The sequence below is a fragment of the Lepidothrix coronata genome, unplaced genomic scaffold (genome assembly GCF_001604755.1).
Source record: "Lepidothrix coronata isolate B3197 unplaced genomic scaffold, Lepidothrix_coronata-1.0 Scaffold22, whole genome shotgun sequence".
NCBI lineage: Eukaryota > Metazoa > Chordata > Aves > Passeriformes > Pipridae > Lepidothrix > Lepidothrix coronata.
The window spans coordinates 4,772,179-4,792,911 of record NW_016690202.1 but is presented as its reverse complement, the minus strand read 5'-3'; the positions used below and the strand labels follow the sequence as shown (position 1 = coordinate 4,792,911).

General features: G+C 39.0%; 1 protein-coding gene across 5 annotated transcripts in view; it reads right to left on the bottom strand.

The window, feature by feature from the left end:
* Positions 1-2,291: 2,291 nt before the first annotated feature.
* DOCK8 (dedicator of cytokinesis 8) overlaps positions 2,292-20,733 on the bottom strand; it is a 90,731-nt gene continuing 72,289 nt past the window's right edge. For all 5 annotated transcript variants that reach the window (XM_017808328.1, XM_017808329.1, XM_017808330.1 and 2 more), the window contains 13 exons: positions 19,492-19,644; positions 18,225-18,383; positions 17,345-17,445; positions 16,699-16,891; positions 11,946-12,089; positions 10,595-10,726; positions 9,421-9,555; positions 8,820-8,909; positions 8,144-8,380; positions 7,362-7,505; positions 6,234-6,340; positions 5,197-5,364; positions 2,292-4,592 (listed from right to left, as the gene is read on the bottom strand). In XM_017808328.1, coding sequence (XP_017663817.1) covers positions 4,529-4,592; positions 5,197-5,364; positions 6,234-6,340; positions 7,362-7,505; positions 8,144-8,380; positions 8,820-8,909; positions 9,421-9,555; positions 10,595-10,726; positions 11,946-12,089; positions 16,699-16,891; positions 17,345-17,445; positions 18,225-18,383; positions 19,492-19,644 — 1,827 coding nt within the window. In that variant the 3' untranslated portion in view covers positions 2,292-4,528. The remainder of the gene's footprint in view (positions 4,593-5,196; positions 5,365-6,233; positions 6,341-7,361; positions 7,506-8,143; positions 8,381-8,819; positions 8,910-9,420; positions 9,556-10,594; positions 10,727-11,945; positions 12,090-16,698; positions 16,892-17,344; positions 17,446-18,224; positions 18,384-19,491; positions 19,645-20,733) is intronic.

Here is a 20,733-nt window from a genome sequence, read left to right as displayed (position 1 = left end):
ACACTCCTTTGGGAGCATTTCCAACCTTACTTTGATACCTGAGAAGGGGTTCTTCTCCCTAAAAGTTGAGCTGCAAACAAAGGAAAGGATATGGTTTTGTGCCTACTTCCTTTCGTCATTAAGTCCAGAAGAACTTGTTTGCTTGAGGTTTTAAGATAGCTTTGTGTCACTTTCAAATTCTAGATTTATCAGCAATGCTAAGCTTGCTTTTTCTTTTTTTTTTCTTTTTTTTTTTTCCCACCGAGCTCTCATAGGCAAACAGAAATTTCCACAGATGTTCACATTTGGGAAAGCTGGAAATGTGTGATAGAAAATCTTCCCTTCCAGTTGTTTTGCAAGTGTCTGTTAAATACACAAGACATAGTCCTCCTTTCATCCAGCTGAAATACCTTGTCCCTCTGATTATTAGGGCTTAACTTTCTTTGTAATTTGGATTTCATGAGTAGTAGGCATCCAGTGCATGTTTAGAAATATTCCATTAATAGAAGTTGATACGGAAAAACCTTATTCCTGTAAAAAGACATAGTTCTAAAAGAAGTATTAGATCCAGAGATAGACAGAAATATTAAATCAATTTCATAGCATAAAAAAATACTGTATAATGATTTAGGTATCTTCTAAGTTCGTAAAGGGAAATTTAAAGAAAAATAAAAGTAGAATTCAACTTTCCTTTTTTTTCTAAAGGGATGATTTTGTTTTGAAGGGTGCAAAGCAGTAGATTGCTTAGAACAGAGAAGCAGAACAAAATGTTACAACTTTCAAAGCTTTCCTAGAAAAATTACTATTGGGGATCTTTGGAGGTTTAGTTTGCTTGTTTTGATCAGCTAAACACTTAGTTTGAGGTTTTCAGGATTTCTTACTGAACATTACTGAGTGATGACTTTGTAAAAAACTTCTTCAAGGTTACTTTTTTGATTCTTGAACACTTGGAAAACAGTCTGGTTTTGAATAAAAATGAGTCATTTAAACCTCACTAAGAACATGAAGAGTCACAGAAACATATTCAATTCACTATGTCAAGTGCTCAGTAAATGCCAGAATTCACTGTAACCTTCCCAAACACTAACTGGGTTCTACTGTGAGAGTGTATTACCCTTATTCATGTAATCATAAACAACTTTTTTCACAGGGGCCCTTCTCCTTTCAGTGCACTGATTAGACTGGAGCATTACCCAACCTGAGATGACTTATTCAGGACCTGTTGATTATTTTTTAATCACTCTGTTTAACCGGTTTAAAAGACAGTTAAAACAGTCAGCCAAGCTACTCCCTGAGTTGCCCCACTCCCAAATTCAGTCCTAGGGGCAACACCCTATGAACACTCTTTGTATGTGTATCTCTCTACCAGAAGGCATCAGCACTGTAGTGCAGTAAACTCCAGTAAAACACTATTATTGTGTGCTTCCTTTTCATAACAAGCATTGCTTTGAGAGACTGTAGCGCCTAAAAAATCCCTAGCTGGCTCTGTAGCAGGCTCTCTGCTAAGCTTTAATTCCCTTACATGAAATATTTGAGACGATACTTCAAACAGACAAAAAGGAAAAGAAAAACAAAAAAAAGTTTAAATGTCTGCTTTCACTTTTCCAAACCTTCACAACTGGTGAGAAACCAAATAAGAAAGCATTCAGCTTCCAGGAAGCAGACATGTAACCCAGACCTACCAGTTTTGAGTGATAATAACACCGGTTTTCAGTGCTGGTCACTGCTTGCCCCTGTGCACTGCAGGAGGATGGGGCATGGCTGGCGTGGTCAACAGAGAGGCACCCATGCTAAGCCAGAGGATTCCTGCCCCATAACCAGCACCATGCTCCCTAAAACTGGTGCTTGCTGATGCTAAATGCAAGGAGTAAGAGCTGTGGCGAGCTCTGGGCATGTCTAGGCCAGGATGGTGTAATTCTGTGTCTCACCTGCTGGTTCCCTAAGACAGCCTCAGCAGTTTAGCCCTGGACTTAGTGTGGACAAAACTCTACCTAGTCTTGAATCACCCAGACACTGAATTCAGGAATCAGGAATGTTTCTGCTCTACAGCTACAGAGCAGAAGAAGAAAGGAGGGCTCTCCTATCACTGAGTGTCCCACTGACATTTTTCATGAACACTGAATGAAAAAACAGTTAGGAAGCAACTTGTTACCTGTCATTGCTGCAATAGACACAATTTATCCTAAAGACTGACCAACACGTTCTCTGCCCAGATTTTTGTATTTTTTTGCAAAATGGTGCTTCTACAAGAAAAGATTGTTCCTACTGAAATTTTCTTTCTAGCTGTGTTCTGTTGAGGTATAAGGTGCAACACAAAGGAACTTCTGAATATCCTGTGTAACAGTCACTTTATTGCAAATGGGTACCATAAGGTAGAAAATTTACATTTGACATAATTCAGCTTTTGAAAGAAACGTACAAGCCATATTCCATTTATAGAAGGGACAACATGAAATACAAACTGAGAGCAAGACTGGCCAACTGACTGAGAGGTGCTCAGCTTGTAAAATGTGAGTGAAGAGTGCTTCAGTATTCATACTATCTTGAGTGTTATTTCACTTTGTGGAAACACTTCATTACTTTTACCTAGTATATTGTACACCAGCAAGGGATTTTGTTTACTTGAGGTTTCTGTTAATTAGGCTGTAAAGTATAAGCATCTTGTAAACAATGAGGTTGCACTATGGGGTTGATAGATTACAGTATTCTGACCTTTCTCCTCAACTGGCTGTTAAAAGTGATAGATAAAGGGCTAGGTTCTGATAGGCAGACATCTCATAGCTTCAAAACTTTGCGAAATTAGTAAACTTTTTAATTTAAAGCTGTTTCAAACCAACTTGAATGTAGAGAAGCCACTCTGCCATGGAGGCGTCTTTTGCTCTGAGCTTTTTATACCATTTGCTTATGTACTTTGGATGTGTTCACTTCAAAATCAGAAAGTACTTATTCCTGATTAGTGCATTTAACAATACTATTGTTAATAAGGAGGGAAATTCTTTTCTTACACTCCAGGTGCCATGTAAGTACGGTTTATTTTGCCTATTTCCATGTCTCATCTTTTTTGATCATCCTTGTGAATCTTCTACATAGCACATTCAAAATCTGACACAAATGTCAGTGAAGTGCTTGGAATATTCCTATTACCAAATGCCAAGGCTGCAGGTGACTGTAAAAAGTCAAAATGTTTCCCCTAAAATCAACAGCCTCAATCTCCCTTACACTTTCAGAGCAAATAGGCCTTGCCTTTAGAAACACATGGCATCAGCTCATAGAAAATTCACTGTCATTTTCTAAAATGAAATATAAAGGAAAAAATCCCACCATTAAATTTAACATTAAATTCTGTGTTTGGGCAAATGGAATTGGTTTCTCTAATCAGCATTAAATTATAATTTCCAAAACACTGAAAACATGGACGGGAGGAAGTAATATTGAGGGATGCTTTTATGGAACTTGGTTTCAAAATACAAATATTATGTGGTAAGCATAGTCACAATACAAATTGTGGCTCTGTCATGGCCTCACTAAATGAGTTCTAATCTCTCTCAGCATCCTCATCTGCAAAATTGTAACAACATTTTCATACTTCAGAGAAGCGCTCTAAAGGTTATTTAGCAAAATCTTTGCTTATGGCTCAGAAAATACTATTAGGTATTATAAATTATGTGCTACTTTCTCTTAGGCTGCAGTAAAGCCTGAGCTAAGCACTTTGCAGGAAATCCCCACTGTGAGCTCCTATAGCTAATTTTGGATAAGGCTATCTACATAAAAGCATTGTATAATAAAACAATCACTCATAGCTTAGCATCTTCTTTTTAAACTATTATATGTTAGCTTCTCTGCTAAATATGTCACAGATTATTAGGAAACCCAACTGTATAGTCTGTATACTTAAAAAAAAATTTAGAAGATCTATAAGAATTATTTATTACTACTTCTTGTTTTTCAAGCTTTGGTTGAGAAAACTTGTGCAGAACTCCCTGCAGTTAAGGATCATGATAGAAACTGGTGACAGAAACTGACTGAGGAAATTATTCTTTCCTGAAGTGTCAACTCAGCAAACACAGAGCAGGGGACCATGTTTATCCTCATTAAGAAAACATTTAGGCATGTGATTAACTTGCAGCATGTGCAGCATTGCCAAAAGCACATAGATAAATGCTGCCTTGGAAAAGGACCACAAACACATACAACTTGTCATTCTTTAGACATGTTATTTGGATTCACCTCAACCAAACCATGCCAAGTTCTACGTCTGTTAGTTAGTGATGACTTGTCCACCCCTTCTGCAGTAAGTGATTATTTTACAATATATACAAAAGTATCTAAAAAGCATCCCCTTTGTTCCAAGCCCTCATGCTTTGTGCTTGATTAGGAATTATCCCCTAGTTTTCATTCAGTGATCTTGTGTAAATGCTTTTCTGCATGTTGCCCAGAAAGTGCACATGCTGTCCTGTGAGAGTTTTCTGATTTCATAGATGTGGAATAAAATACTCCATCACTTCTGGTTTGCAGCATGAAGCTCTTCCTTGGCCAAAGCAGCTGGTTCTTAGGTGCTTTGTGAAGAAGTCTGGGCATCGTATTTCCTAAAACTGTGGTTACGAAAAGATTCCCTGCAATGAAATAAAGTTGGGAGATGAAAAACAGTCCAAGAAATACCTGCCTTGTGAAAAGGAGCAGCTGACAAATCTTCAGCTGAAACATGTTATGTGCTGGCAGGTCAGAGTTGTCATTCCTTCTTCTCCTCTCACCTCACACTGGGCACAGTGGCTTTGTGAAGAAGCATATATTCATAAGAACATAAGACTATTCTGTCTCAGTCATGTGACTAAAAAGATCTATGTTTTCTTGGAATGAAAGGATCATTCTTAGTTCATGCTAACTAATACCACATGGTACCATACCTGTTCTATCTACTTCTAGCTTCAAATGTAGAAGAAATCACAAAATGTTTCCAATATCTTTTCGTTAGGGTAAGGAGGAAGTCTTATCTAATGATGCATTAAAATTACATAAATCCTCTACACCAGGAATGAGCAGCTTGAAAAACACAGTTAACACTACAATCAGCTCCAATGGAAGTCAGCAGATTTCTTTAATCAGGAATGGAGTGTATATTATGACCTGGTTTCAGCAGATAGTGAAACTCCCTTTCTTCCTTGCAAAAAATAGCATATTTTTGTATACCCACAACAGATAACCCTGCCCTAATTGTACCTTGTGCTATGGACTTTCACTACGGGTTTGTACAGCTCTGGAATCTTCCTCTCAATCATGGGCCTAAGATTCTCCTTCAGCTTCATGTAGTTCCTTTTGAGCTCTTGATGATATTCCCGCTGGTCAGCAGTAATAAGTTGCTTATTTTTCTCCACTGCTTCACCACACCTAGGCAAAAGAAAAACCAAAAAGGAATGTCATGTATCATCTCTACTTCTGTTAAACTCATTCACTTTGTATTAGGTATTTTGAATGCACAAGGATACAGGTCTTTTGATCTAGGCACTCCTCTGTAACTTGTCAAGACCAAAGTGATAATGAATTAATAAGAAACCTCTGTCTTTTCCAAGTACACAAATTGAGATTATATTTTTTAAACATCAGAAAAGCATGACAGACCTAGTAAAAACAAATATAATGACTGCAGAATACTGAGCTAGCTGCCTACTTAGCATAAACAGATGCAGTGACAACAGCAGAAAGCAGAAGCTGTATCTGTTGCATAAGACTCATTATTTAACTCAAGCTTATGTTTCAGCAATTATGCTTTGTTTGGACTAAGGAGAGGAGTACTTTGGTATAAGCGTATGCTTGTTAAGATTTACCAGCATATCTGAAGCAAAGGACATATATGTCTGCCACTACCACTGTGTAGGTTTGACAGATAGGGTCAAATGTTTTCTTATGAACACCTTTCTTTATATCTTCTAAATGTCACTTCATTGAAAGTAAAATCAAGGGTGTAGTCTGAAATGCTTGATTTCTGTAAAAATGTCAAAAGATAAAACAAATGGAACATCTTAATTTATACATTATTTGTTCGGAGTGTTAAAATTTTCTCCCATTTGGGATGCAATGCCTACCTAAGCATTTGACATGAAGCAGAGATAACAAGTCTGGCCCAAGTGTCTAAAGTGTGAGATGCCAGGATTCATGATGCTAACTTGTATAATTAATAACTAGTTATATTATCGTTGAATTATTGCTATTACTGACTTTATTGATGCAATTCAGCATTTCAATTTTGTTTTACTGACCTCATTATAAACTCTTTGAAACACAACCTCAGCTTGTTGTGATGTCGATAAAGTTTGGGGTCTGCTGGAATTTCGGCCAGGAACACTTGTGCTACCTCTAGCGGTCCCTTATAGGAATAACACAGGAAAATGTTAAAAACACTTAGACTGAGAACAGACCACACGTTGTTCAAGCTGTTTGTTATTTCATGAGTGGGATTATGAAAGAAAAAAAAAACATGCATAGTTACCATAACAGGTTTTTGCTCCCTTACCCCCGATATTTCCTTTTGCAAGCAGAGTTTTTGCCCATCACATCTTATCCTCTCCTGTTTTTATTTCTCCTCCAGCCCCACAACAAAGGGAACAGACAAATCCTACTCAACAGAGAAGAGCTGGGATACTGACAAACCCGGTTAGGTTAGAGAAACACAGCTCCTATGTGTGGTATTACAAGATCTCAAGGGAGTTAAATAAGCCCAGCACAGAAAAGGACCACTCTTTCCAAAGCTTATAGGAACGTGTTACTTCAGATACTTTGGCTGATGAAGAATCTGGAGAAATTGAGAGTATTTAGGATTTTAGCAAAGAAACCAAGCTTTGTGAAATTGTGCATAATACCAAGTTTTTGCTCAGTTATGTCTCCATGCTTTCATTCAAAAAATTTTAATTGCCTGGGGTTTTTTGTTAGCATGTATATTTATGTTATAGTTATTGCATCTCAGCTTTCTTTTTGGGCATTCAGGTCTTGACTTCATTTATTGACTTAACTTCTGTAAAACTGAGTTTGCAGTGGTCCCACAGCAGAATTGTTACTGTTATTCCCATTGCCCAAGGATATATCTGGAGTGAACAAAATGGCTGAGATGGCTAGCGTGTTAGAAATGGAAAATACTTGGTTGCATTCACAAGGCTTCTGTGAGCATCTGCACCTACAGTCAAGGCGGCGTTTCCACGAGCACTTTCACCAAAAGCATACCTAATGAACAATATACAACGACTAAATATCAAGGGCTGAAGTTTAAATGCACATTGTGACTAAACGTATCTGACTAGATGTACTTCTTCCAGTGCAAGAGATAACAGCAAAAAAGAAACAATGAGACAAGTACGCAGAAGCTCTTCATCTGGCTTATTTGGATCCCTTACCTGGTTTACAGTGGCTCCAACTGAGCCCTGCAAAACCATCTGGAGCATTTTGGCATCTGGTGGTTCTTGGTTGGTGGCTGCAGTTAGTTCCTGTGTTTTTTTACGCATATCTTCAATGGCAACTTCAATTGGGGTTAAAACAAACTAATGGAAATGGAAGAAAAGATGCTTCATTACCTTAATCATGCATGCAGTTGACTTGTTTTAAATCTGACAATATCACTATCATTCTTCCATGTCAAAAGCAATAGTTGCAAAACCCAGGAAGACTGTTCGATCTAAATGTCATCTTGGAAGATATCTGCATCTGATCCAAAGCTCTTTCCCATCTTATCATTTGCAATAATAGGGTGTGAATCAGACTCCCTGTTTGCATAAATTCATTATTATTCCGCTGACTTCATGTCTGAAATTGCCCTTTCTACAGCATAAAGCTTCCCATCTCTAAACCAGCTCTGATCCCAATCTAGTTCTCTGTACTTCTAGCTAATTCTACTTTATCAGCTATAAACAGAACTCATTCACAGCTATGAACAGGGCTCATATGTAGCATTACTACTAGGAGGCCAGAAGAAGAAGGTACAATTACTATCCTTTCTTCTCCATAGTAAGTATCTATTTTGCATTTTTCTACCTTTCGGTAATACTCCTGTTTATGAGAGCAACATCTGAGAAATTCAGCATTCTTTTTTTTTCTGCCAAGCATAGAATTTGAAAGTCTTCCTACCCAGAGACTCATTCAGCCCCTGAGAAATGAGATCTTGTCTTCAAAACCCAATTACCTCTTCTCTTTCAAGGACATTGATTCTCGTTTTGATGTAGGGGAAAGCATGCATTGTGGTTAGGATGGTGTTCCTCTTGTATTGCTCACTAAGCTCTCCTCGGGGACGCCCATCCTTGGTGAAAGGTGTAGTGTACATGAACCGACAGATGTTGAAGTTCTTCTCAAAATAGGTAACTCTGTCCTTCATCTCGTACTCATCAAAATATGGCTCCACAAAAGTAATTTGTATGTATGCCTATGAAAAGAGGGAAGAACCATTACACTACTTTACAGCTCAAGGAGTGTAAAAGGAATGGCACGTGAAATATCCTGTAGTTCGCATTGGCTAAGGATGGTCTGGAAGACTACAGAGCTGCAAATCCTTCAGGGATCCTTCTCTTATTCAGAGTTGATGAAACTTGCATCTAGGAGGGTAAAGCTTAACCTGGATCAGGACCAGAGCAGAGACCAGAGATCAGATCTTCTAATTTTCATACTCTGTGATAAGCTACCATACAAAGCCTGTCACAGAGGCTTTAACACTCCTGGGCACAGAGATATAGTCAGGTGTTTTTTTGTTTTGTTTTGTTTTTTGGTGCCTTAATGTTTAAGCATAAGAGTTGCAAGGAGGGCCCCCTCTCTTCCTTTCTCTTCTGTGACAAAGCACTCAACACTCTTGGTAGTACTTTCCCTACCTTATTGGGATCCAGCTTTCTTCTGTCGACAGGAGCAGAGTCCTTAATCACTTCCACAGCATCCTCCCCAAAACACTGGCCATAAAACCCCTGGAAAGGGAACAGAATTATCCCAAAATGTTTTTATTTAGAATGTTTTTATTGTATCTTGTCGGACCAGGGAAGAAAGGGACCCTCAATATGAGAATCAGCAAGCTTCGTTTATTGATCATTGCTAACAGCTTAATATATGCTTTATAATTAGCTCATACATATTGCAAAAGCTAAGCTCATTATTGGTTCTGGCTTAAGTGTTGATTCCGCCTCTTACTCCCTTCTTATGTTGATACAGGTGGCTTTTAGTTGCTTTTGTTTTGCTAATCACAACGTCCTGTTTACCAGCCAACTAACAAGTACAAGGGCACTGTAACCTGCTATCTCAGATTTTCCCACTGGCCTGGGCAAACCGTGTTCTATAGCCAATTCCCTACAGTATCTTATGATACAAATCAGTTTGTAACTGATTTTTTATATAGCAGTAATACTATTAGGAGTGTGTGGGTTCATTGGAAAGTATAACGTAACATTTGAGACCATCTTAACATAATGTTTTTATCTTTACCTCTAATCTGTGAGAAATCTCAGGAAGCTTGGTAATTGCAGGCTCCTTATAAACAAATTCCTGTTCATCCAAGTCCCCAAATTTGGATCCATAGAAACCAACACGGAAGTAAGTTCCAAACATTCGTTTTTGACCCTAATTATTAAAAAGAAAGAGGAAATTTACAACTGATTTTTTTTTTATGTGAACATCATAGTATTTGGATGCCATTTTTTTCCCAATTGATGTATAAAAAAACCCACTAGTCCTACATTTTCCCCATTTCAAAGCCACTTCTATATATCAATGGTGCAGATGGATTAGAAGCACAGAGATCACAAACCATTACATCATGGCACTGTGCTGTCTCTCCCATGGGAGACAGCTCTCCACAAACTTCCCCAGCGCTAGTCCTTCCAATAGGCTACATGACTTCCCACGGTTCTCTACATGACTGCTCCAACATGGGTCCCTTTCCAGGGGGTGCAGTCCTTCAGGCACAGCCAGCTCCTGAGTGAGTCCTTGACACGGTCACAAGTCCTACAAGGAAACTTGCTCCAGCATGGGCTCCTCTCTCCATGTGGTCCCTGCCAGGAGCCTGCTCCAGTGTGGGTTTCCCACAGCATCACATCCTCTTTCAGGCATCCACCTGCTCCGACATGGGGTCCTGCATGGGCAGCAGGTGGATCTCTGCTCTCCCACTGACCTTCATGGACTGAAGGGGCACAGCTGCCTCACCATGGTCTTCACCATGGGCTGCAGGGGAATCTCAGCTCCAGTGCCTGGAGCATCTCCTCCCTTTTCCATCTCCTCTGACCTTGGTGTCTGCACAGTTGCTCCTCTCACATATTTTCACTGCTTTCTCCTCTGAATGCAATTACATCTCTTCAATCACCTTCTTAATTTTCCCTTCTTAATTATTTTGTCACAGAGGTGCTACTACCTTCTCTGATGGGCTCGGCCTTGGTCAGCAGCAGGTTCATCATGGAGCCGGCTGGCATTGGCTTTGCTGGACACGGGGAAAGCTTCTAGCAGCTTCTAATAAAAGCCATCCCTGTAACCCTCCCCCTCCACTACCAAAAGCTGGCCACACAAACCCAATACACATGGGTTCACAGTTTTATTAACACCAGTCTTAAACAAACAGCGTGACCCAGCAATGTGTCTTGCTAGCAGTGCTTTGCCTCACAGGTACCTTATTAATTATGCTGTCAAAGGCCTTCTGTAGCTTGCTGTGAGTCAAGGTAAGCTTCCTGAAGTCTCGATGTGCCTCCAGTATGGGAATGACGATTTTGTACACTTCATTCACAGTTTCATACAATCCTCCCTTGGGAGAAAATAAAAAAGGAAAAAAAGAAAAGAAGAAAAGAAATTAGTCCCCATGCACTCTGAAAAGAAATTACATCTCCATTAATGCCTTGTCTGAAAAGAGAATTTATGGGACTCATCTGTTAATCTGCTATGTTGCTTGTTTTAGCTTTCTAAAAACTAGTAATAGTAAATGGGTAGTTTTGAATAGCAAACAACAATATGGATGTATTTGGGATTTCTGATCTGTTGGGCTCTCAAGGCTAAACTCCTGTGTAAGGCACATGGTTTCTACTTCAGGATTAGAAGAGTTAGAAATGCAGGACAACCAGAGCTGTGTCTGGACAAAAGGAGCCCAACTGATATCTTTAGAGGTGCTAAATCACACATCTTCTTTAGCACAATGTTAAAATGACAAACTACTTCAGTATTAATATTATGACTCTTTACCTGGTAAGTGGAAACTATGAGACCGGTGGTTGTATGCTGTGCAAAAACATAGGAGTAACTCTCACATGCTTTGTAAAAATTATAGTTTAAGCAAGATTTTTTCTTAAATATACTATCCCATGAAAATATTAACCAAAAAGCTTCGTTCATGCCTGAGACAATCACTTTCTCTTGATGCTGCCTGTAGTATGCACAGCAGAGGTAGATATATGGCTAAACTAGGCTACCTGAAAAGCCTAGCTTCATTGATCTGACTGAAGCAGGACTGGGATGGCTATAAGATGTGGCCTCTTGTTATTTGGAGTGCGGCAGATCTGTAGCAGGGGCCTCTGGTGGTCTAGTGGTTAGGGTGCAGGACTCTCACCGTTGCAACCTGGGTTCGATTCCCAGCCCCCTGGGCAGATGGAGCTCCTCAGCCTTGTGAGGCAATCCATCTAAGAGAAGGTCACCCTAAATCAGCCTTGTGAGGCAATCCATCTAAGAGAAGGTCACTCTAAACAAACCTACGTTTGGCCCTGGCAGATGAACCTCAGGATTAAAGGGTGGGCTCAGTTCAGCGCACGCTGTGTCTCACCTAAAAAATCCACTGCGCAGGCTCGAAGGGTTAATGACCTTTCCTAAATCTTCGCTCGCGAAGACTGGCCATTATTATTTATTATTATTATTATTATTATTAGATCTGTAGCACTTGGTTTAGCAGTAAGACTTTGTTTCCTCATGCACAAGAAAATATGGATATGGCCCAAGTAGTCCACTATCCCCTCCTGGTGATTTTGGCCCTCACTCACCGTGCTGAAGAGCTCTGCAGCTTGTTCCAGCAGCCCTACCAGTCCGCTTTCTGAGAAATACCTTCCAGAACATATGCCATCTTCATCTGGAGACAAAACATCATCTGAAACAGCAGATTCCTCCAGCACATTGGTTGAAATGTTCTAAAATACAACAGAGCACAGAAATCAGAAACCTAGATCAACAGTATATTATAAAGATCGAGGCAGAAACAGTTTCAACATATTTACATGATAGGAAGAAGAATGAGGTTATACAAGTGGAGTCAGGGGACACACAGTTAAATTCCTTTTAGAAGTGAATATAACATCATAAATCTCCATAAATCGAAGATCATGAGTTTTGCTACAAGAATCATGATTTTTCTTTCTTGTCTAGGGTTTAAAAGGCAGGCTCCTGTGGGTCTCAAACTGGCTCTCCTATGGTGGCTGGATTTCCATGGAGCTACAGTGAGCTCAATCTCTAATGCCTCTGCGGTCACAACCAATGTGCCCTTCCTGCTGCTGGCACCTGGGGGTGGGAAATTCCAAGCTGCACTCTGGACCTCCTGCCACCTGCTTGAACTTAACTTTACTGCTTGACTTGAGCTTTCAAGTTTTGATTAGACTTTTGCAAGCAGAGGAGAAGTAGGACACAGACAATATTGCTCTAAAATCTCCAATAACTGAATGCTGCTTCTTTTTTCATCCTCTGCCATATTACACTTTGATCCTGCAGAATTTACTTGGTTTCTTGTTAAAGTTATCATGCATTTAAATAGAACTAAATGAAGTACACAGTGTCAGTCACTGTTTCAGGATTCTAAACCATGAAATAACACGTCTATTGTTCTTCAGGATTCCTTTGAATAAATGACACTGGGTAGCATCCACATTAAAAATTTTATAATACATAGAAGTACATGTACATTAACACCAAAACATGTGTGCATACAGTATGGGACCGGCATATGTAACTTTCAACAGCAGCAGAAATGCTAAGCTTTGATTTGCTATTAATTAAAAGGAGTTATATTAGTGTCATAGTGTCTCACTTCAGCAGAAACTGGCAATGACGATCTGTCTGAGTGCAAGATGGATGCCAGCTGGCTAGCTAGCTAAGTCCTTAAAGACATCTTTATAAAATGGCAGAGACACTGAGGGCTGTTACTATTGATCAGATTCAGATAAAGAATTGGCACCACACATCACTAGCAACATTGGACTTCCCCCTTGGGTTTTGTGGATGTATTTATTTCTCCATGGGTGAAATTTACTCCAACCATGCTGCCATCACAGTGCCTAATCTGCACATCCTGTCAGCTCCACTGGAAGGGTGAGCATAAACCTCAGGACAATATTCATGGGAGTTAAGAATATGTCTGAATTTTGGCCAGAGGGAAAACTGCAGCACATGTAGCACACCCATGCCACTTTTTACCTACCAGTTTCATTGAAGATAGTGGCTTCAACCAGACTTAGCCTCACATACCTATGGCAACTCCCAACCCATGCTGCAGATCAGTTTCTGGTTTTCCTTTCTTTAACAGTGGCCATTAAGGACTATTTTCATGTGATCTCTAGTGGCCTTTTCCCCCTCCCCTTTTGTAGCAAATGGAAAAGAGTCCAGAGAAATGATTTATTCATGAAAGTAACAAGAAAGTCACAGACACCAATTATCCCTTATTCACCTTTAACTAATGTCAGGCATTTTACAGTCCGGGCACTCTAGCAGGAGAGAGCCTTCATGATGTACTCCTAGCGCTTGTGTGATCTTTTGCAAAGTGGGCATGCCTCACCAACTTCAGCCTTCATCTACCTTTCATATTGAAGAATTTTATATGTCTCTTATATAATAAAGGTAATATATAAATTGCCATGTACTTCATCAGCAATTATTTTGGACTTCACAAGGCCTAGTTTTCTTTAAGAAAAAGAACCACTTATGTAAACTCAAAAACCCCCGTGATCCCCAGCCCATATCACCATGTTAAATGTGGCCATGGTAACCTGAAACCTAGATCCCCAAAACAGCAAAGTCCAATTAAGCTACTGCTGAGCCATGACTAATTAGCTCTGCCTCAGCAGGTAGACACACACACACTAAGTACTTATCTGTGGTAATATAAAAGGACTTTAAAATCATTCCATATGCAATTCATATTCTCACTAATTTTGCTTTATCACTTGCAAAGGGGATTTAGTGTAAACATGAATTAAGCTCAAAGGGAATTTCACTGAAAGTGACTCCAATCTGATTTTGAGGGATAGTTTTGTGTGGCACAAAAGGAAAAGTGTTAGTCTAGTGATAATCAGTTTTCTGAATGCTAACAGACTCACTGCAGAAGACCTAGGTCAACTGATTTGATCCTTTGTTGCCTTATTTTACTCATCTGTAAAAAGGAGATAACACTTCTGCTCATCCAGAATAATATTTTTGTACACATTATTATCATCCTCAATTCCACAACTAAATATATATCACTGATATTAATTAATTTCATATCTGAGCCAAATGAAGAAATGATCACAGAAAGAGTCTAGGGCAGAGATCTGTAACTCTGGGTAAACCCAAGGCAATCTGCGTAGTCTTTCTCTCTTTTAACAAGGTCAACTGAGTAAGAACTTCACAGGTGCTACAAAACACAAACCTGTTTGTAAAGAATGGGAGCTCTTTTCTTGAAAGCCTATGTAGAAATGCAAAGTGTTATTATAGTTAATTATTGTTATTGAGTAAACTGAAATTCAAAATTATGCTGTCAGATGAAGACTTGTGCAATCAGGTTCTGGTCATTAAGGCATTTTACTACCTCTCTCCTATGAGGCAACTGTTCCATTGGCAAACACGTATTTACACAAGGATTTTGATGAGAGAGATTGATTTGCTGCTTTTAAACTCCTACATTTTTGCTTTCCTAGTGCCTTGTAGAATAGACTTCAGATTGCTAAAATATAAATGAAAACATATCCATTCATGGCAATCTGCATAGTTTAGGAGCAATGGAGGGAGGAATTGCATTCTGGTCAAATGTGTTGAGTTTACAGGTATTCAAGGCAGCCTGGGAGCAGAATGACATTGGGAAGGGAATGCAGAGTTTACTTATATCTACATAATGATAGTGTGTAACAAGCAGAGAGAAAAGAAGTAAATAGAAGTAATGAATGGAAGTTAGAAGATATACAAAACTGATAAGGGATGCAAAATGGCAGAAGTATAAATCTATGGCCGGAAGTTTAGCCAATAAAAAGAGTACAAACAGATATTCTGATATTGAAGAAAATCAAGAATAACACTAGTTCATCACCCGATTGCTAAGGAGAAATTGCAAATACTAATGCCCAACAAACTAAATTAAATGCAAAATGCAAAGTGGTTCAATCATGTTCACATTTACTATTTTGAAGGGAAAAAAACCCAGGTGGTATAGTTATATCAAGGGATGATGAATGCACCAACCTTAGAAGTAGCCATTTCAAAATCACCTTGACAATAAAATGTGCTCTTTAACTGTTCAAAAGAGCTCAGCAAAAGGGTAATCAAGCAATGAATACAGACTTGCCATGTTTTAGAAAACTGGAGAAGTTCCAGAAGAGGAAATACCCTTTGGGGTCATATTTTGTTGAAAGTGTACAAGATGCAGCAGATAGCAGTAGGTTTACCAGACTACACCAGGACAAAATGGTGGAAATACTGATACAAAATTACTAAAGAAAACATTAAAGGGATTGTAGTTAGTCTGAATCAACACTAGACTACAGAAACCTGATACTTTCTAAAAAAAGAGATTACAATCTTATAAAGGTAATAATAGATATCCATACAACATCTAAGCTGATTCTGCAAAATATTTCCACTAATTAGTTAAAATGATTTATAATCATTGCAGCCAACACTCTGTAAATTAACAACAGTTTCCACTGGTCTTAGCAAATAATGATAAAGGAGGAATTATTAACACATGGGAATGTATTAAGGGTTTGACTATTTCTATTTTTAATAGTATGTGAAAAAAAAAGTAGTAAAATCTTTGAATTTGCATATGAAGACAGTTCAGTTAAGAGTAACAAAAAATGCATAACTTGATAAAAAGTATATATATCTGCATTTCAAAATGTCTAACTTTAACAATCAAGAGTTATGCTTTCATCTATGTGATGTAGAAGAGTAAGGTGAAAAACAAAACACAAGAAAACTGTCTGGAAAAGATCAATGTATTACTTAGTAAAGAGCTCAACAACCCCAAAAGAACCAGTGGAGTCTTTGGAGAGATAATCTGAGAGCTACTTCTCACACTGAAAGAATTCATGGGACATTTTTATTGGACTTGGATGTACTGTGTATAGACTACAGTGATTGTATTATTCATCAATCAAAAAGGGCTGGTTAGTAATTCGAGGACCATCAAAGGATTGGAGAATATGCCTAAAAGAACCGAGTAGCTCCAATTACCCAGATTATAAGAAAGGAGTTTGAAAGATGCATCTGTCACAGTTGACAAGTAACAGCCCTAAGAAAAGGCATGTGAAAACAGAGGGGCTCTACTTAGCAAGTCAGAGATTACAGTACTGAAATGCTGGAAATAGAAGCAGCTGGATACTAAAGGACTAGGCTTTATCAGCATAAATCATTGGAATAACCTACCAAGAGTAGTGTTGCTACACTGCCATTGTTAACTTTTCCTCCTCATACATGCATTTCTACTTTTCTTAACACAAGAAGGAATACACACATCAGAACACATCATCCCAGTCTTATGTGGTCAAAGCTTTTTACCTGAAAGCTGACACTGCCCACTGGGAGATAGTTTCGATCCTCAAGCATGCTCAGGTACTCTGCCACCAGAGCTGCAGCATGGACCAAGCACATGGCTGCTTCTGTGTAGCACTTCCTCTTGGTGTGCTTCTCTGCCATGTTCTGCAGCCAAGTCAGCCTCAAATCTGGTGATGTCTGGTATCCTTTTGCAATTCTAACAACAGAGGGCAGAAAGGAGCTGTGAACAATCACTTCTCAAATAACAGAAATACCTTCATAATTCTTCACCTGGGTGAAATGGAGGAAACCATCTCTGTCTTTATTCTGTATAATTCACTAAACACAGTGGAAAAGAAATGGTTAGGCAGTGGTAGGCAGGATACCCAGGGCCCATGAGGATAGTAAAACTGCTGCACCTAACACTCTTCAGTGTTTACCAGTCCCTGACTCCATCCTTGCTCAAATATATGCCGACCTCCCAGTGGTTCCACTGCAGTGTGCTCACTGCTGCAGCCTGGGCTCCATGTGACAGATCAGCCGTGCTAAAGAGGGAATGTACAAATCCAGAACAGCTAGAGGGTTTGTCCACAGCATGTCCCTAAAATGCACAGGTCTTGTGCTCACCTCACTGCAGAATTCCCTCAGTTGCAATTCTAAACAGATTCACCTGTACATGAGGTCCATCAGCATCTCCGGGTCTTCCTGAAATTCCCTCATTTTCACCGTATCTGATAGGATGCTGTTCAGATTACACAGTAGCTCCTCTACCTGCAGTAATATAAAGATCAATGTGCATTTCTCAGGGGTTCCTTTTTTCCTTCTGGAAAAATAACAGCATATGCACCAGCTGATGTTACTCTCTTTAAGTCTGTTTTACCCAAGGGAATGTCAGGATGCTGAATTGCTGCAAGATATGTTTTTTTTTCAGCTATATTCAATGCAGCAAAGACTGCTGACATAGCAAATCTTACACACATATTTTTATTAATCAAAATGAGTTGAAATCCTTTGATCTATTTATTTCTGAATGAAAACAAATCAAACCTATGTGCTAATGGAGTTCAGCTTTAGTTGATCTTTGATCTGATAATAAACCAGATGTTTTTGTAAGTCTTCAGCACAAGCTGAGTTACTGTAAGAATTTTAGCAAATCATCTGACAATTGCTTGAAATGTTTTTCATTATTGCTGCTGACACCTTATGAGTTGGCAAAGAGAGAGAAGTTTCCATGGTATTTGTCTGAAAACATAATGAATCAAATTCCACCTTGGGATATTCTTACAGTTCCTACTGGGGTCCAGAAGAAAGCTGTACTCAAAACTAAGAGATGATCCTCCTGTAATGTGATTTCAGAGGACATTCTCAAGAGTTTATACTAAGGAATTAAGTCATCCACTTCTTCCCTGCTTATTGTTGTGTAAACTCATGCAATAACCAGTGCATCCTTATTTTTGTTGCTTTGAAAGACCAAAATCTAGAACTCGCTTCAAGCACACTCCTATGTGAAAGCTCCTGATAGAAGACATACGTGTTAAAGAAGATTTTACCTGGATGGGAAATGGAGTTGCCTGCATATCCATATCTTCCTCTGCATAGGCTAAGATGGTTCGTAAGGACCGACGAAGGAATTCCTCATTAAACTCAGGTGATTTTCCAACCAGAGAAGCTAGTGACATGGTCACCTGCATCTTCACTCTTGCAAAATTCTTTCAGAAGACAAAACAACAACATGAAAGAATGATGGCTGCACTGCATCATGCATATCTCTGTCTCCTGTTTAAAACAAACCCACTTTCTCCTGCCCACACTGAGTGCATTAAACTTGCCACTCATACAAGTAGCCTGTGGTACTTCAAATCCAGTCCTGCTTTACCCATTTAAGCCAAAGTTTCCTAATTCTGACATGTCTGTACTTTGGGACTAGAGTGTTCTTTCGAATACACATGCTTGCTTGAGACAAAGGGAAGTCAGAAGCACTCCTTCCCCTCTCTGCACAGGCCAGTGGGTGTGACGATCAGATCACCCACAGAGGAGAAGAAGAGGAAGCATGACTGGGAAAACATTCTGGAAAAAGGTCTGGGAAGCAAAAGGCCTCTGAGGGCTTCAATCGATGATGCATTACACCTTGCTAATCACAGTGTCTCCACAGTACATTTTTCTTCTGCAAAGAAGAAATATCCAAGGCCTATATAACCAAGGCCTTTAAAGTAACAACTAGTAGAGTTGTTACTTTGACAATTATTAAAGATTGTTAACAGTTTAGATTGTGTGAGATCAGATGCTGTCCAAAATGCTAATGCATGATCCTTCATGCTAGAACACTATGAACCTACATGCATAATGTACACATTTTTATTTCATATGTGTGGCAAAAATCAGAGTCCCGTCCAAAGACCAAGGACTTGGCGAAGAATTCCCATTAATACAAGTATGCAGTACTACTGAGATTGTAATTGCATTAGAATAGAACTAGACTGAGTAGTTGTGACACAGAAGTGAAAAAAAAAGTGAGAGAATGAAGAGTATTGCTTAAGCATTGTATAGGCTTTGCTGTCAGAGGCCTAATGCCGGTCCGTTTGAAGCTGCATTTACAGATGTTGCAGGAAAAAGTCACATTTTCCTAAACAAGGCAACGAAAAATAATTAAAACTACTTTTCCCCTACACTTCTAGCACTTCTCCTGGCTCAAATGTATGAAACAGCAGACCATGTGATTGTCTGCAGATGCATTCTATTTGCTATGGCAACTGCAGTCTCTGTTTCAATTGATCACAAAAAGGTGTCACAAAACATACTGCTTTCTAAAAATCTTACACTGGTAGAGCTGAAACTGTATCTCATGAGGAGATAGAGAGTGGCACAGGCTTGAGTCCGTGTAATATCTATGCTGCTGCTGCAGTGATGGAGAACTCTTTGACACAGGTCAGCACACTGTTCAACCTCCTCTTCAAACAGCAAATCTCCAAACTAAGGGAGACAGAGAAGAAAACATTCATTACTCTCATTTCTAGCATTAAAACATCATTAGCTTAGTGCACAAAAATCACGGGATTCAGCAAAAGACTAAATTTTTCAAAATCAACATTTTATATTTTTTTTTTAAATTTGGACTTCTGATTCCTGTGATGCTATAGGTTTGCTTTTTAAGCTTTTCTACAGAAAAGAAGGGTTTGGAAATAGCCTTTGTGTTTTGAAAAAGAGAGAAACAGACAGAATGACAACATTTCTCAGAGTGGGATGGCCCCAGGCACTTTCAAAAACATCAAATATTGTAAAATTCTTAGAAGCGTGTAGAGTTGCTATTCTCAGAATACATAATGGTTGATGAAACATGCAAATACTTCCTTAAGCATATGGAGCAATTACTAGCTTTTTACACCAACGCCCTACCCTTCCCCAGGCCTCCAGAATGTTCTTCCACCTACAGTGTGCCACAAAACTTCCACTGCCCAGCTTTCACACAAGACCCTCCTTTACAGCGTCTTCACAATGCACACAGCAGACAATAAGCTCAGGGGGCAAGATGTCTGTCCTAAGAAACTCTCATCATAGAAGCACAGATGCACCAGTACCATAACACACACACATAGGACTGATAAAGGTGGGTGAGTGAACACAAGATATTATTATATGAGTCTAATTTTCAGACCCATTTTCCAGTTCTCAACTTTTTTCAGTCCATTATCTCACTGTTTTATGACTAATTTATATTACAAGCCCGGTGGCACAGGGTTTTACCATTTTTATTTGTAAAATAACATCTACATGCCTACAGTGTAATAGAAGTAATAGAAATAATTACAATGATTGCTTCAGAAAATACAGAACTGAGTCAGCTTAACTAGAAGATCTATTTCAATGAGAATAATGATTGCTTCACAAAATTCATTATTGTAATTGGAAGTTAGCTTTTAAAGATAAAGTACAATGAAAACATAATTATTAGTTTCATAACTACTCAGATATCTACCCAATCTACCAATTAGACTTAGTCACCCAATCTGCACTTGAGAGCAGACAGGCATTAATTGGACAGGAGTATCCTGTTTCTTATTT